General features: G+C 39.2%; 1 protein-coding gene across 1 annotated transcript; it reads right to left on the reverse strand.

Moving 5' to 3' along the window:
- Nucleotides 1–1,105: 1,105 nt before the first annotated feature.
- LOC134660517 (juvenile hormone esterase-like) lies at nt 1,106–16,814 on the reverse strand. The gene is made up of 5 exons (XM_063516290.1): nt 16,515–16,814; nt 7,833–7,980; nt 5,501–6,768; nt 2,759–2,975; nt 1,106–1,445 (listed from the first exon to the last, which is right to left on the reverse strand). Exons 1-5 carry the CDS (start codon nt 16,652–16,654, stop codon nt 1,116–1,118), a joined length of 2,103 nt encoding a protein of 700 aa, XP_063372360.1. The 5' UTR covers nt 16,655–16,814; the 3' UTR covers nt 1,106–1,115.
- Nucleotides 16,815–17,683: the final 869 nt, after the last annotated feature.

Consider the following 17,683-nt stretch of genomic DNA (forward strand, 5'->3'; position numbering starts at 1 on the left):
CTATAATAAAAACCATAGACAAAGCGATACTAAGACGTGTAATGTAAATATTGTAGTCACAATATGACAGTAGATGGCGCTGGTATGTCATATGCGGTAAATATTCCCTCGAGGTAGGTGGTACTTCAAAAATAGAAGTGTACAGGTTTTTAAATGGTACACCCCTTATTGCAGGCGTCCATAGGCCACGGTGATAGCTTAGCGTCAAGCGTACGCTTGTTTTCCACCGACGTGGTGTTAAAACCTAGACTAGTCAAGCACTAAAATTTGACAATCCCGTCAGCACAAAACGCAACAGCGCCATCTGCTTCAGCTGTCAAAAAATCGGCCACAACACGCACTTTACGCTCTTATAGTATTTTTCAAATAGGAAGGGTACGGTGACAGGTGTCATCTCCGTAACCTTATAACGCCAGCTCGCAAAATGATGATGATGATGATGATAATGCAAATATGATATGATATGAAATAGATATGATATGATATGAAATAGATATTGTATTATATGAAATAAATATGAATATCTGGGAGACCGAAATGCGCGTTTTCCCAGAGCCTAGCTAGATCGATTTTTCGCCCCCAAAAACCCCCATATAGCAAATATCATCGAAATCGTTATAGCCCTTTCCGAGATCCCCGAAATATATAAATACTAGCTGTTGCCCGCGACTTCGTACCCGTGGATTAGTATATTTTCCCCATACAAACTTTGGACCCCCATTTCACCCCTTTAGGGGATGAATTTTGAAAAATCCTTTCTTAGTGGACCCCTAGACCTTATAAGGAACCTACTTGCTAAATTTGAACTTTCTAGTCCCAGCGGTTTGGTCTGTGCCTTGATATAAGTCAGTCAGTCAGGTCTTTCACGTTTATATATATAGAATTTGTATATTGAATTGCTCTTATCACTACATAGTATAAAACAAAGTCGCTTCCCTGTCTGTCTGTATGTCTGTATGCTTAAATCTTTAAAACTAAGCAACGGATTTTGATGCGGTTTTTTTAAATAGATAGAGTGATTCAAGAGGAAGGTTTATGTATAATTTGTGATTTATGAAAAATACTATCATTCTGTCTACACCTAAAATATAACTCCAATCAAAAATACAATGGCATCACTTCTTACCGCCAAGTGATTCAAAGAAATTCACAAACTTGTTGACCCCGATGTTCTTAGGCAGATCGTCTTCAGGCGGATCGTTGGCGCGAATGACGTCTTTAGGCTCCCCGTTCCCGTTCTGGACCATTTTGATTTCATTAGACGGCCTAGGTTTCCTTTCTAGGTCACCATTTGTACCGTTGTGTTCAATAGTTTCTACTGGCAGAACTACGGGTTCCGGTTCTGGTTCTTCAATGGTTATTGGTTCTTCAATGGGGCTGGGTTCTGGGCTGGTTTCGGGTTCCGAGCTGGTTACAGGTTCCGGACTGGTTACGGCTGGTTCTGGCTCGCTTGTCTCCGCTTCTGAAATGGAAAAAATAGTAAATTCTCAAATATCATTATCATTAGCCTAAATGTGACGTTATCTATGAAAAGGGACCTTATTGTCGATGGCGCTTACGCCATTATTAACGACTTACGCCATTATTAACGATGCTCCGATATAAATACAATGTCGCGCGACGCTGTGCGGCGTAAGCGCCATCGACAATAAAGTCCCTTTTCATAGATAATGCCCCAAATAACGAGTATACATATACTAGCCTAGTTCCCTACTTCCCTAGAAGCGTTGGTGGCCTAGCGGTAAGAGCGTGCGACTTGCAATCCGGAGGTCGCGGGTTCGAACCCGTACCAATGAGTTTTTCATGTATGTAAATGATATTTCTCATTTGATATTTACCAGTCGCTTTTCGGTGAAGGAAAACATCGTGAGGAAACCGGACTAATCCCAATAAGGCCTAGTTTACCCTCTGGATTGGAAGGTCAGATGGCAGTCGCTTTCGTAAAAGCTAGTGCCTTCGCCAATTTTTGGGATTAGTTGCCAAGCGGACCCCAGGCTCCCATGAGCCGTGGCAAAATGCCGGGACAACGCGAGGAAGATGAGGTTATAAATTATATGGAGATGACACATGTCACCGTACCCTTCGTGTTTATAAGGCGCCCTAGGTTTAGGCAGGCGTGTCTCTCTCCGCGATTTCGTCGCTACAGGTATCTAAAAGTACATCCGTTCGGCCCCAATTTTGGGGAAAGCCATAAGCCGCGCGTGGCGCTGTCGCCACCTAGCGGCCATATCTGTGCTGATCGTAACAGACGCGTTTTGTTAGAGAGCGAGTCTTCTGTACTTAGTACTATTATTTATTCTGTGCGGTCACAAATTTACATATGTGTGCCAAATTTCAACTTAATTTGTCCAGTAGTTTCGGAGAAAATAGGCTGTGATAGACGGACAGACAGGTGCACGAGTAATCCTATAAGGGTTCAGTTTTTTTCCTTTTGAGGTGCGGAACCCTAAAAAAAAGCGGCCAAGTGCGAGTCGGACTCGCCCATGAAGGGGAACCCCAAAAATTTATTGTTTTTTTTTTTCTATTTTTGTGTGAAAATCTTAATGCGGTTTACAGAATACATCTACTTACCAAGTTTCAACAGTATAGTTCTTATAGTTTTGGAGAAAAGTGGCTGTGACATACTGACGGACAGACAGACGGACAGACAGACAGACATGACGAATCTATAAGGGTTCCGTTTTTTGCCATTTGGCTACGGAACCCTAAAAACGAAAAGTTTCTACTAAGTATACGTACCAATCACAACTGGCTCAACTCTCAGAGTTTTAACTGGCGTTTCTTCATTATTGACTTGAGGGTGCTCCCAGATTTTGAAATGCCTGCTGTAAAGGTCTTCCCAGAGGTCCATTCTTTCCTTATCCGGACTCGTGTTAAGGGCGAGTTCGTTGCTCAAGTTCAAGTAGTACAGGTTGTCTTTGGTGACAGGTTGCCAGGTTACCGTGATGTAGTGGTTCTCGTCAGGGGTCGGGTTGCTGGAAAAATATTGGGAAAGTTGATTGAGATTTGGGATTTATCGACGATCGTCTGATAAATGTTTAGTATGTTCAAAAAACGAGAAGAGGTTTTGTCTAGAGCTCACTCAGTTAGGCACAGAAACATGCTTATGCTGCCCTCATCAAATTTGAAAATGCATTCAAAAAGCACATACGTCATGGCAATCAAAATTTTCAATAAATTACCAGACGTACTTAGAAACGAAGAACTAGATTTTACCTTCATAAGACGCCTAAAACAATTACTTGTCTCAAAATGTTATTATACCATAACTGAGTATTTTGATGATAATTTAACAAACTATAACTGTAACGACTTGACATTTAACTAATTTTATTATTATAATTCCAATTTACTATAATTATTTCTTGACGATAAATCATCAATGTTCTATATTTATTGTGAATTGTTTATTACTTATTACTGTTATATTTCTACTACAACTAACAATTTTAAAAATGATCGTGTTTTGTAGGTATAATAAACTTTTTAGTTTTAAACTAGTTTTTAAGACAGTGCTACGCCCTTGCAGGGGGACCATGTACCAAATGTTTATGTAACACCTTATTAATACCATGGTTTATGCATAAAATAAATGAAATGAAATGAAATGAAATGCGAATGGTCCAATAGGGTATTTGACTACTAGTCAAATCAGTTTCTTTTTTCGAACTGTCGAAACGATTTTGTTACTATGGAATTTATATGAAACACTAGCATGTGACGTCACAATCAAATTACCTACTCTTCATAGTTTTATATACGGGTTTTAAAATATAAGTCAATTGGGTCTAAAAACAACGGGTTGTACTCAGGGAGTGCCGGCAGAAGTGAAAACTCAATCACTATTGCAAAATGTCTACAGCACTATGTATAAATGAGGTTAACGCGATCTAGCGTTATTTCGTCACATTACTTGAAACCCCCAAGCACATCACTGTTAGTACTAGAGTTATATTAATACCAGTTAGACGGAAACTCACTAGATGGCATTTAAATCAATAAAGAAAAACTCAATGACATTGAAGTAAGTTTTTCGATCAGGTCACGTGTCCGTCTTACGTCTTACGGTCACGTGACACCTGTTACGAGTTTAACATCTCTGTTTCTCTATTAATCTTCTGGTGCTTTATAATTTATTTTAAATACAGTCAAATACCCTATTGAAAATGATTAGAGTTTCGGTGAAGTCGATAAGGGATTATGGGTCAATATCTGGGAGACGGAGCTTTGCGCGGAAAACATATACTCAAAAATGCGCGTTTTCCCAGAGATAAGACTTGTCTAGATAGATTTTTCGCCCCCGATAACTCCCATATATAGAAAATTCGAAATTGTTAGAGCCGTTTCCGAGATCCTAGAAATATATAAATAAATATACAGGCTGGCTAAAAAATAACTGCATTCCTGTTGCCATGGAGGTTTTAGGATTGTACTGAGCAACTTTTACTATTTACTAAACACCTAAATCGCGAAAAAAAAATTGGCTGTTTCATACATTTTGACTGGTCCATTTTCTATGGGAGGGTTAATTTTTTTTTCGCGATTTCTGGGTTGGTCCCATAGTAAAAGTTGCTCAGTATAATCCCAAAACCTCCCTGGCAACGGGAATGCAGTTATTTTTTGCCACCGTGTATAAACAAGATAATAGTGGAAATTAGCATAAAGGACTTAAGTCCCAGTAGGGTCTATGTCACTTAAGACTATTGTGAATTAATTGTGATAATGACTCAACGAAGTAGGTTCATATTTTTTATTTTTTTTAACTTCATTGCCACCCAGCCAAACAAGACATCCGTCCCAGGCCACAAATCGTCGTTGCGCTTACCAAATCTGATAAGTACGCGATTTTAATCAAATGAATTATAACCTTATGTGTTTTGTTGCTAGGTAACTATTTGTCAATCAAAAATCGAGCACATATCAGTTTTGGAAAGCGCAACGACGAAATATTTCGTCATATAAAGCTGTAGTACCACGATCCCGACTATAGGGTCGTCCGGCCTGGGAACGAAATCATAAAATACCCGATAGTCGGGTTTTCGGCACTGAATGTGTTAGGCCCACTTGCACCATTCCACAAACCCGGGGTTAATCGATTAAACCGTGAACCAAGTGTCAAATTGTACTGGTAACCATGGTAACTCCAGGTTTAACCGGTTAACCCCGGGTTAGTGAAGTGCAAATGGGCCTTAAGGTTTATCGCGAGGTGTACGACAAAGCCACTATAGTTCGTTTTTTTTAGCATTAGAAATAAGGTAAACAATATTGATGTGTCTTTTAATTGAAAAACAGATTTTAAAAATAAGTTACGGCAAATATGTAACAATTATGAATGTAATACGATCATTTATATTCTTCTGCTTTCATAAGTAATAGTTTTTGATTTTTAAAAAGCGTGGTTCAATTAAAAGACATGTCAAGATCGTTTACCTTCTTACAAGTTCTTTCTAATGCTAAAAAAAACGAACTATAGTTTAATTATAAGTAATGATACCCTTACCCAGATTTAGCAAAGTTGGTCCAAAGCCTCAGCATCCTCTCCCTCATCTTGACATCCTGGGCCGTCGGTTCCACCCCACCCTGGGAGTCCATCTTGAACAGATACCCCAATTCATCCGCGTGTCCAGCGTGATGGACATCCAGACAATCCACCAGCTTCTTCGAATTATTTAACTCGCCTACATAATCAAACTTATAATAGTAAACAGGCTTGGTCGTCGCATGTACCAAATACTGGACATATCTGTGCGTATCAACGTTGATCAGTCTATCGGAAACCAATTCGAAATAACCATTCAAGTTTTCGATGGCGGCGTGATTCCCTTTGAAATATAAGCTTTTAAATTTGTTGGCGATCTCCAAAGATTCCTCGGAATTTCTCTGCACGTTTAATTCTTGGGGAATAAATACTTGCAAGTCATCAGTGTCGACTTTACGCAAAAACTCCAAAGTTGTCGAACCGATCATTATAGGAACTTCAGCAACGCGACCAGAAGTCAATAGATCAGTGAAGGACTCTGTAATAGCGGATTCCACGCCAGGAAACTCTTTCTCCACAACAAAAGTGAAACCTATTAACGCGGTTTCGAAGAACATTTCCAAAGGAAACAGTTTTCTAGTAGCTTCCACGATTTCTTTTGCGGGTGTTGCTCTTAGGAATTCGAGGATATCATCAGCCTCGTCCGACTCGCAGCCTAGTAAATGGGCCAGCTTTTTAGCGTTTTCTAACGGCTGTTTCTGCCACGCCCAGCTTGAGAGCCCACATCCAGACTGAATTATAGCTTTGCTGATCAAATCTTTGCTCAAAGGACTAGCTGTGAGCACAGACACAGCCGCACCGCCAGCGCTTTCACCGAAAAGCGTTATATTCCCCGAATTACCGCCGAAACTATTGATATTGTCTTTAACCCATCGTAACGCTGCAATCATGTCTTTTAAGCCAGCGTTACCAGGGATCTCAGGGGTGTTTAAGCTTAGGAAGCCAAGGGCTCCGCATCTGTAGTTAATAGTGACTACAACTACGTCTTTCTCAACGAGGTAGTGGGCTCCTCGTACGCTGGCATTGCCTGAGCCGAACTGGAGACCTCCTCCATGGATATAGACCATGACTGGGAGGAATTCTCCGTCTATGTTGGGGGTGTAGACATTAAGATAAAGGCAGTTTTCGTCGCCTTCGAACGTGTCGGAATCGAACTTTATTTGAGCGCTAATATTGCCTTCTGATGTCGCGTCACGGACGCCATCCCATGGCTCAAGGGGTTGGGGTGCCTGGAATTATAAGTTTGATTAATGGTAAGGTGTGACGACTGGTCTGGCCTTGTGGGTAGTGATCCTGCCTGTTAAGCTGCGGTCCTGGGTTCGAATCTTGGTAAGGTCATTTATTTGTGTGATTAACGCAGATTAACGTTCCTGAGTCTTGGGTGTTTTCTATGGTATTTATGTATTTGTATATTATATATATCGTTGTCTGAGTACCCACAACACAAGCCTCTTTGAGCTTACTGTGGGACTTAGTCAATCTCTGGAAGAATGTCCTATAATATTTATTTATTTATGGTCAAATAAATGACTCGATGTGTCAAGGTTGGTTCGATATTGTACATATTTCATTAGAGAGAATTGAGGCGATGCGAAAATTGTATTTTCTACAATTTCTTGTCGGACTATAAGTACTTAATTCGTCAGGACATAACTCGTTATTGCATAATAATGTTTTAATAAAAAACACACATCTGACGCCACAACTGCAAGACGATTTAGCAAAACAAATATTTGATGAATGCTCGAGAAGTGATAACTGATAACTTTATCTGGGCAAATACGCGATAAAAGATAGTCAGCCTCCCGGGGAACTTATCTGTGCTAGATTAAACGTGCTTTCTAACCGAGTTATGAAAGGAATTTATTCTTTCAATTGAATTTTTACTCGAATCCATAAGGGTCTGGGTTTTTCTAGGTAGGTATTGTTTGCGTAGCATAGCAATTACTGAGCTAAAGACAGGTGCCAATCGATTCTTCTTTTAATTAGGTTTAGATAATACCTGTATATGAATAGAATCTACATATTCTACATAGGTACGATACCTTCCAAAAAGCAGGAAATCTTGTGTGTACAATTAAGATTTCATAACTGCAGAGGTATATGTTGTCCGGTCCGAGTTGCTAAATATAAACTTAACCACAAGCAAAAAAAGTGCACTGAATGTTTTTTATAGAAAATTTTATGTAGATTGCTTATCTAATAGAATATTTTTTGCTACGGGCCACCGTTTAAGAGCTACGAAAAACTATAAAAAGGGTCATAACCTCATAAGTATTAAAGTTTTATTTACCTGGAACCGCAGAGTTCCCAGCGGTGGCTTAGCGTAAGGGATCCCCTGGAAGCTGTAGAAGGCCTTCCCGCTAGGGGTCTCAACCACTCTTCCTTGTAGCTCCCCATGTTCCACCCGTACTACCGGTGCCTCTGTCATTCTGCCACCCCTGAAAAAATAAATAAAAAAATTAGTGCACATCTTATACAGATCGAAGTCTCTAAAGAAAGGGGCCCACTGATTAACAGTCCGCCGGACGGTATCGGCCTGTCAGTTAGAACAAAAAGTTGACAGTTCCGAACAACTGACAGGCCGATACCGTCCGGCGGACTGGTAATCAGTGGGCCCCTTTAATAGATTAAGATCGGGAGTTGGCCGATCCAAAGACAACCTTCTGAAATGGGGCATCAACCCGGGACAAAGTGATGCACTATGCCAGGGCTCCCAAACCCCGTGAGGGCCAAATGCGGCCCGCGACGCGTTCCAATCCGGCCCGCGGGAGCCAGGCTCCAGGGGTTCAGCCCTAACAGCAGCAACCAGATCCCCCCCCCCCCCGGGCGCCGACGGTGGAAAATTTCTGAGGCGCAATATGGCCCTCAGGTAAATAAGTTTGGAGACCCCTGCACTATGCGAATGTGCCGACCTACAAAACAAACAACGCAACATATGAAGCAGTGTTCCCTGTGTCCAACTACGTGCACCACAGAAGACCTCATAAGAGCTACCCCCGGGGGTTAGAGGTGGCAAGATATTGGCAAAATATTATCTAGTTAATGATCCCTTCACACGATAAGAAGAAGAAAGATACAAATCAAACTAATTTTATTTTTTAACAAGCATAATTGTCTGCGAGTGTGAGACTTGAACTCACGGCCACTGGGTAGAGAGACGAGACGAGAGTACACGTATTACGTCAGGCGTGTCTCACTCCGCGATTTTTGCTACAGGTAGCTAAAAGTACATCCGTTCGGCCTCAATTTTGGGGAAAGCCATAAGCCGCGCGTGGCGCTGTCGCCACCTAGCGGCCATATCTGTGCTGATCGTAACAGACGCGTTTTGTTAGACAGTGAGTCTTCTGTAATTAGTACTATTATTTATTCTGTGATTACGTATTCAAATCTTCCGATGAGACCATCAAGTGAGAATCACGACAGGTAACAATTAAACAGAAAATAAAACAAAATAATGAATGAATGAGTGATTGATATAAATTACGATCAGCGATCAAAAATGTGATTGCTTAAAACATAGAACTGCGTTTATCTCGCTTCGGATAATGTAATCGGTTAATAGCCCGGAGTTTGATATAGATTAGCGCATTTTATAATATGCAAATTATGTGCACTGGAAATATAATATGTCATAATTGTTATATAGGACCGGTTCGCACCAGTGCATGTTGTAAATTAAATTTTATGAAACTTTAAGAGGTGTACGCATCTGTCACTGTCACACTAATATGGAAGAGTGATAGACACAAAGCGATTCGAGCGCAAGCGATCGTCACCTTGGCTAGGCCGCCTGGTGACCGAAGAGCTGGCGGCTTCCTCGCACAACGTATCAGCATTGCGACACAGCGAGGAAATGCCGCCAGCATCCTTGGTACAATTGCTCAAGGGCCTATTTTAGATTTAAGCTAGTTATTAATTTAGTTTAGTAGTACCACTGTATACAGGCTGCTTCCTGTAACAGCAGCAATAAATTAAACTAAAGGCTGTACTCCTCAAACTGACCAACATTTGTTCAGCAACTTTTAAAAATGATGAATCTTTTAGACATCCTCTTTTTCATACAATAGTTATTTGTACAACAAGTGATCAAAGTTTGATATTTCTTCGAGTGCTTATTTTGAGTCCCGTGCAAGCGAAAGATTCTATAATAGATTCACGAGCGTAGCGAGTGAATCTAATTTAGAATCTTGAGCGTAGTAAGGGACTCAAAAGCGCACGAGATGTAAATAACTTTGATCTCGTGTAGTACACAACATTTTTCACCTCAGCACAGTGAGAACATACCTATTAGACAACTTGAAAAATGTAATCCTTGTTCATCACTTAATACCTGCACTCATGTTTTCTTAAGATATACAAACAATTAAGTTTAATTACCGCAATGGAACACAAAAACAAAACGTAATAATAAATTCCATTAAAATAATATAGAAATAACAAACATTAACTGACACTTCAAACTTTTTTTTGTAAAAAAAATCTTTGTAAGATACGGTCCGAATTGCGGATACGTACTATTTGTCAACTATGGTAGAAATTCTTAAAAGTAAAATAATTAATTTTGCGTGATGATCTGCGTATTTTTTGAGTTCGTTATTTTAATTGTACAATAAAATACCTAAAATATAGTATTTTATCAGTTTTTATCAAATCTTAAACTTTATTTTTATTTATTAATTATTAAGAATTCATACTCGTACGTGGTTTGGAACGATGCGGTCTGAAGTTTTTCGGGGGTCTATTATAAACCGTGAATATACTGTTGAATGTCGTTTTAACTTTTTTTTGTCTGTTTCTTTTTGCTAACAGTGTGAAAGGGACAGAGATAATAGAACCCAAGTATTTCGAAGTTTTATTAGACCCCGCATGTTGAAATGACATTTGACTATAAAGGTCACTTGAATGTCATTTTGTCTCACTCAGTGAGCAAAATCGCATTTTGCTCACTGTTTTTAAGAATCAAAGTACCCTTGTTCGAGCTGCTGAGGTGAAAAATAAATATTGCCTTCAATGTACGCTGACATCAGTGTGTTTGACGTTGCTTGTCACGCTTTAAACATAACAAAATTTGCAATACATTGCGTCTTAGAATAAACTTTAAAGTGTAATAAAAATCAAAACATGAGTTATTTTCAAAAGTTGCTCAACAAATGTTGGTCAGTTTGAGGAATACAGCCTACAGTTTAATTTATTGCTCCTGTTACAGGAAACATCCTGTATATATTTACTGTTAATAAATTGTTATTAACATTTACCTTATGCACATGTAGCATAACATAACAAAAAGATATAGTTATGTCTCAATATGTAGAACAATTAGATTGTCAGACATATTTGTGTCAAAGTCTAATAGTCAAGTCTAGTCTAGTCAAATGACGGGGGATTTTCTTGTATCTTTATACGAATACCCAGTACCCAGTCAAAGCTTCCTTATAGCAAGCAACAAAGTGGAAAAATTTTTGCTTGGAAAAGACACATTTTTGAACGCAAACTGTAGAGATATAATGTATATCTTATTGGAAAGTATTCCAGATACTTTTGGTGCCTTATTGTTCAATCTGCTACCAATCTTGACTGTAGTGGTAGCAGTATTAAATCACTTTATTGTACAAAAACCGGTTCATAAGAAATTCCCATAAATCTAAATACAAAGGCGACCTTATCCCTATAAGGGATCTCTTCCAGCTGACCTTAGACTGACTGTTACTTTAGTTAAAAAAAAGATAAAAAAAACTTACCAAATAAATTCAACACAGTCACACTAAGGGGAGAACGTTACATACTGAATTTCAGGCAGATAGATATTGATATGATAATGATAAGATAATATATAACATATTGTACGGTTACGAAATGATGAATCACTATGTTTAGAGAGAATTCGTGAATAATTTTTGTTACAACGGGATTCAGATATCTTTGTTAAAATATTATTCACCACACCATGACACCAGCTCGTAAAGAATGTAAGTATTTGATATACCTACTAATGTGATATACATATAGGATAGTTGCATTTTATCCACATGTCTGGCAAAGTCTGATGCCAATTTTGAGTTGTTTCCTAATGATAGAATTGTCTTTTAATTTAAGTGATGATTTTGAATGGCAAATATTAAATAGTGCGTCTGGTGACCAGAGGGCTGGCAGCTACCTGGGCAAGAGACTATATATGTCTGGCCATCCAACATCCAACGAGGTAACGCTGCCAGTCTTCTGGGCACCATAACACAAACACATGACAGCAACCTGGGGAGCATTTTTTATTTATAAGTTTATTTATAAGATTATTTTAAGTTTTATAATACATGTAGTTTAGTTTTATTGAATAGGTAATTGATTTAAGGAAACTGATGCATGGAACAATATTGTACTGCATATGCTCATGTTTGAGATATTCAGTAAGTTTTTTAAGGAAGCAAACCATCATTAAATTAATTATAAACAACCCCTTTTAAGTACAAACCTAAGTGTAATAATGATAATTATGTTTTGCTGTGATTATCACCTCGTCTTACTGCCAGTCTAAACTAGGAATAAGTACCTAATTTACGCTCTAACATCATATAAGGAATTTCTATATTAGGTACAGTAAGCAGCTGAAGTTGCTAAGCGGGCGAGGTGTTCAAAATTACCTTGACGCGCTCTTATTCTCTTAACAATAAAGTCGCCTCAAGATCATTTTGAACACCTCGCACGCTTAGCAACTTTTGCTGCTGACTGTACCGTACCGATATTTTTCAAGATAAATATACAGGTACGGTATATCGTACGAAGATAATTATACAGATACGGTATAACTTGGTATTAAACGGGGTCTCAAAACTCTCAAACGACGATAAAATTCCTGAAGGCAAGGACCATAAACCAGGACCGCCGATCCCCATATTTAGTAGCGTACCCCGGAAGGAAACATTTTTTTGTATTAAACCTAGATGGCGTTCGTCATTTAACGGGTTGTAGGTTGCGTAATATATTCCGCAGGAGGGCGCTGCCACTAGAAGAGTTGTAGACGTTGTAGTTGTTAGTTTAAGTTCTTAGTTCTGAAACGAGCGGATAGATGGCGCAATAATTTTTATACAACCGCATCTTGAATTTTGACAATGCACGAGAAGAGTAACGTAACGTCAGACGATATGTTTGTCCCTTTTCATAGCTGAAGGCCAGTGAAGTCGATTAATTGACAATAAATGAACATTATCATGAAAATCTAAGACCGTGGGAAATAAGGTAATTTAATATTTTGTGAAACACGCGATCTTGCATCTTATGATAATGGTTAACTGCTTTCTTGGCAACGTATCTTACAAGATACCTACATAATCTTTCACCGTCGTTTTTGCTCCATCAGGCGTAGTGATGTGCCGCCGAGAAATTACGCACTTACCGTAATTCTCATTAGTGAAAATTACCGTAAATTACCGAGAATTTACGGTAACTTACCCATGAAGTATATTAAATTAGGATTGAATTTTGCTTACAAGTTTTGTGGTTTTAAAGTATTTAAATGTTTTTTACATTATTATTATTCTGTGTTATTATTATTTTTATGTTATCTGACACGTGGTTGATTGGTATAATAATTTCTAGTCTTATTTCTCCTTGTATTAGTCTCAGCTCTATCTGGGCTTCTGTGTACGGCGGCGGAGCCAAACCGCTTTATTCTGGGTTACCAATGTTACCATAGGGTTTAGGTTCTGGGCTTTCATCTCCCTCTTGATATTGAACCACCATGTGCCGGGTGGTCTTCGTCTTCCCAGGAATGTTGTGAGGATATTGTATTGTATTGTAGCACGGGCAGATTTCCTAACTCGACGACGGGCGCCTTTTTTTCATGACGGGGGGTGAAGGCTAGTCCAGCCAACCCAACCCCTCAAGAGGAAGGGTCACCCTTCCTCCTGTTGGATCCTGAAAGAGCGACTTCGTGAGGCTTTCATTGATACCATAGGCATGGCCTTTCGGCCTCCATCCTGGTTTAGCCAGTGTGCTGTTTCTTTGGACGTTCCAACAGCAGTGAGCGTACCTTGCTAAAGTGGATCGGGAGAATCGTTTCCGGGCCAATCGCCTCCGCACCTGATGCGTTTTGATGTAATTATATGGCTCAGGGCGATTAAGAGTGCTCTACTGTCAGATAGCATGTGGATGGAGGATCCTACTACCCTCCTTGCAGTGATGGCAGCCGCCGCATTGATGATGCCCATGCACTCAGCTTGGAATATGAGTTATGGGCTCCTAGCGGAGTGGTAATGGACACGTTCAGGTTTTCTGAGAAGATTCCAGAGCCCGACTCACTGTCTGTTTTGGACCCATCAGTGAAGATTTTCAGTGATTGTAGTCCTCGTATAATTGTATTTTGTACTTTTTGTCAAAGATAGTTTGTGTATGAATCCGATCCGTGCCTGGTCTGAGCATTGGAAAGTCATCGTAAACCTTTTCCAGGCATATGGTGTACCGAGCTCCGAAGTTAGACCATATGTTGAGGTCGTTGAGGTTTGGCAACCTTAACCGCTGAGGGGGATGGCCTCTTGCTGTAGGTATGTGTAGGTGAAGCGATGGAAGGTTTAATGTGTAGGTGAAGCGATGGAAGGTTTAGCATACCCTGAAGGGCATGAATGGCTGCAGACTGTGTGGACTTCGTGCTTTGTAGGGATGTTGAAGAGATTTAACTGGCAAATTATCAAACGTCTCATGTGGCCGAACCGGACCATCCTGCCTTCTTTTAGTTTGTCATAAATAAAGGACCACTCTGAAAGATCCTCTCACGTGCTCATTGCGCTATAGAGACAAGTAACAGGACATAGAAAAGTCGAGCGTTATAAATGCAGGATCTTGAGGGCCATCAGGAACTATTTTAATCCGTTAGTACCCACACAGTACAAAAATGCACTTTCCACGTGTTTTATTTTTACTGCGGTAACTGGGTACATTGTAAACCCAGCTGATAAGCGTTTACCTGTTTACAATATAACAGCCTACTTAACTTGAAATAAACACGCGACGTAATAAAATTGTATCTTAAAACACACTTGTTGTAATGGAAGTCATTACAAATCAAACTTTACCTTACACATCAATGCTTGCTTACATATGACGTTGAAATATAATATCTGGGAGACCGAGCAGCTTTGCTCGGAAAACATATAAAAGCTCAAAATCAGCGTTTTCCCAGAAATAAGACCTAGCTAGATCGATTTTTCGCCCCTGAAAACCAGGGATGTTGCGGATGCCGATTTTTTGACATCCGCGGATGCGGATTTTTAAAGGCTCACATCCGCGGATGTGGATACGGATGCGGATGTCAAGATAGTACCATAAAAAACGTCAAATATTACATTTTAGTAACTTTTATTTCAAAAAACCGGCCACGTGCGAGTCGGACTCGCGTTCTAAGGGTTCCGTACATAAGTCCCACTCACGCTTGACTGCTCATTTCTAATAGGTTTTTTTGGTTAGTGACTAAATTACCTAGCAGTCTAGCACTTACGCCGATGCTAAGACGTTCCTGTACCGACCTGTTCCACATCCGCATCCGCATTAAATCCGCATCGATTTTATGCGGATGCGGATGCGGATGCGGATATTCGCAACATCCCTGCTGAAAACCACCATATAGCAAATTTCATGGAAATCGTTAGAGCCGTTTCCGAGATCCCCGCCATATATATAAATAAATTTATAAGAATTGCTCGTTTAAAGGTATAAGATATGTTTTTTTTTAGATTACACGTTTTGAATTAGGTATTTAAAATCACTGTCATATCTATGAGATGAATTTTATACATTTAAGCTAAAATAATAAAGAACTCACTTTATTTTTCGTTAGGCAAGTTTGATTCAACCTACTTTCATTAAAAACACTTAAATCGCACATCAAATTAAACTTATTAAACATTGGTAAAATAATTTAATATTATTGTGTATTTAATCTCCAACATCTAATTACATACATCATTGAATTCATTGATAAAAGTTAAAATTTCTCTTAGAAAAATTACCCGAGAACATTCGCGGGGAAGATTGCCCGTAATATACGGCGGTAATTTACGGTAATTTTGGTAATAAACTAGTTCCTCTTGCCAGATTATTTTGAAAATTTCTATACAGATTGTATTACCTAAATAAGAATCAATTCTGTAAAAAAAAGTTTAAAAAAATTTAAACTTAGACCACTTTCTCGATAATTACCCGTACGGAGAACGTTACCGCGAAAGTTACCCGACGATTCTCTCTGTTCTCGTAATTTACGGTAACGGCACATCACTTTCAGGCGCATGCGCGGTATACCTAGTTGGTGAAACCAATTTGTCAGTCAGTAACAACCAGGAAAATTACACTCATCCTTTTCTTTTATAATAGGCTACATGACTAATTTTCATTTATGGTATCAATCGATCGGGTTTGTTTTTAGGATCAAATGTCTATATGGGACCCATTGCATTAAAGTAACACAAAAGTCAGAAATTGTAGTCAAAGGCCGAGAGTCGCACTTCACTCGCGAAACGCCCTATACAAAACGGCAAAGGAACGTGACGTCAAGGTCTCTGGGAGCCCATCTTGTAGTATGGACAACATATGGACAAAACAAGAAAATTGCGTTTTTGTCGGTGAAATATTGCGTTTATATATACAGTTGCTGTACAATATTTTTTTGGATGAAATGTAAGGAATCGAATGGTACCCTTACTTTTATCGTTTTTGGAAGTTAAAAAAAACTTAAATTCTGAAACTTTCAGGTCCTGTATTTTTGTAATTTTTCAATATTTTATTTTAATATCCACATTATTGTGATAAATTGCTCGTTTGCTATCTATTTTACTAGATTTTGTTATAAAATTCAACATGTGTCATCATCCCTATTATAGTAGGTATACTAGTGTAGTGTAGGTTTTGTGGCCTGGTGCGGATTTCTTGTTTGGCTGGGTGGCAATGAATGTGTTAAGCAATATGTTTTAAAAGTAATTTTAAAATTTACCAGAAACCCATGTCGTAATGCACAAGAATATCCCTCGAAGTAGAATCCAATCTCACTCTCCTGGCAACACTGTTATGCTCCACCACTTTCCATTCGAAAACGTTAATGTTCCGCGTCAAATCCTCATTCAACGAGTCCATAAAGCTATTCCACACGTTACTTTCTTGATGGCTTCTTATATAGTTAGCTATTTTCTTATTCACCGGCTTTTTACCTAAAGCTAACAGTCTAGATTCCCTCGCGAATAGATAACGTAAAGCGGTCCGTTTTAAAATAAATATGTCTTCTAGAGTTCTTGCCATAAACTACAAAACAGGCAACACAGGCAAACAATTAATTTCGGAACGCGGCAGTTTTTTAAACTAGACCGCAACTGATGAAGACAAAGATGGTTACTAAACAGCCAACGTATTTTGACGATCAATTATCATTCTTTGAAGAAGTTGACGTGATAAATTGGTGTAAATTATGTTAAATAGATCGTCGTGCTTAACAGATGTCAACAACATCCTTATCTCGTAAGCCAGAAGGGTTTAAATCGCTAAAAATAACTTATCAGACTGTAAAGTACGTTTGTACTGGTTACATAATTTTCTGCGTCACCTGTTGGAAATTATGGCGTAAACATAAAGCAAAAAAATTGTGCCTAACTATAGTATCATAACCTAATCCCTGACCTACTCGTAACTCTTGACCCAAAAATAAATACAAAGGCAAAAAGTACTCGTCGAGATTTTCTCGCCGAGTCTCGGCAAAAATCCCGAAGAAGGGCGAAACGAGAAGGGAGCAGTATGTACACACTCGTTCTCTGCCTGTCTCGGGTCTCTCGACGAGTGTGTACAGCCGGCATTACCGTGGACGGTCTTTCGGCCGGTAATCAGGTCACAGTTGCCATTCGACTCACGCCATCACTTTGCAAGGTCGTGTTATATCGCCGGCGCCCGGGCAGTCAGTACATACAAATTATGTCTAAATGGAATATTAAATAAGTACGCCATGGCGATGTCACGACGCTGTCATAGATTATGTAATGTTACGGCAGATTCAAACATTCGAGCCTATTTGTGGCTTTCCGTCAGAGAAGGGTCCTATGTATGCTTCATGTGCTATAAGGATCATTCTATCGATAAAGATAAGATAAACGATAAGGATCATTCTATTGGAATTTC

The sequence above is a fragment of the Cydia amplana genome, chromosome 27 (genome assembly GCF_948474715.1).
Source record: "Cydia amplana chromosome 27, ilCydAmpl1.1, whole genome shotgun sequence".
In the NCBI taxonomy this organism is placed as follows: domain Eukaryota; kingdom Metazoa; phylum Arthropoda; class Insecta; order Lepidoptera; family Tortricidae; genus Cydia; species Cydia amplana.

What these genes read in the sequence shown, in the direction of transcription:
- LOC134660517 (XM_063516290.1), bottom strand. Translation starts at nt 16,654, where the DNA reads ATGGACTCGTTGAATGAGGATTTGACGCGGAACATTAACGTTTTCGAA. An exon ending in TGGGAACTCTGCGGTTCCAG is followed by an intron (nt 6,769 to 7,832) that starts GTAAATAAAACT and finishes TTATAATTCCAG; the next exon opens with GCACCCCAACCCCTTGAGCC. An exon ending in ACCAACTTTGCTAAATCTGG is followed by an intron (nt 2,976 to 5,500) that starts GTAAGGGTATCA and finishes ATATTTTTCCAG; the next exon opens with CAACCCGACCCCTGACGAGA.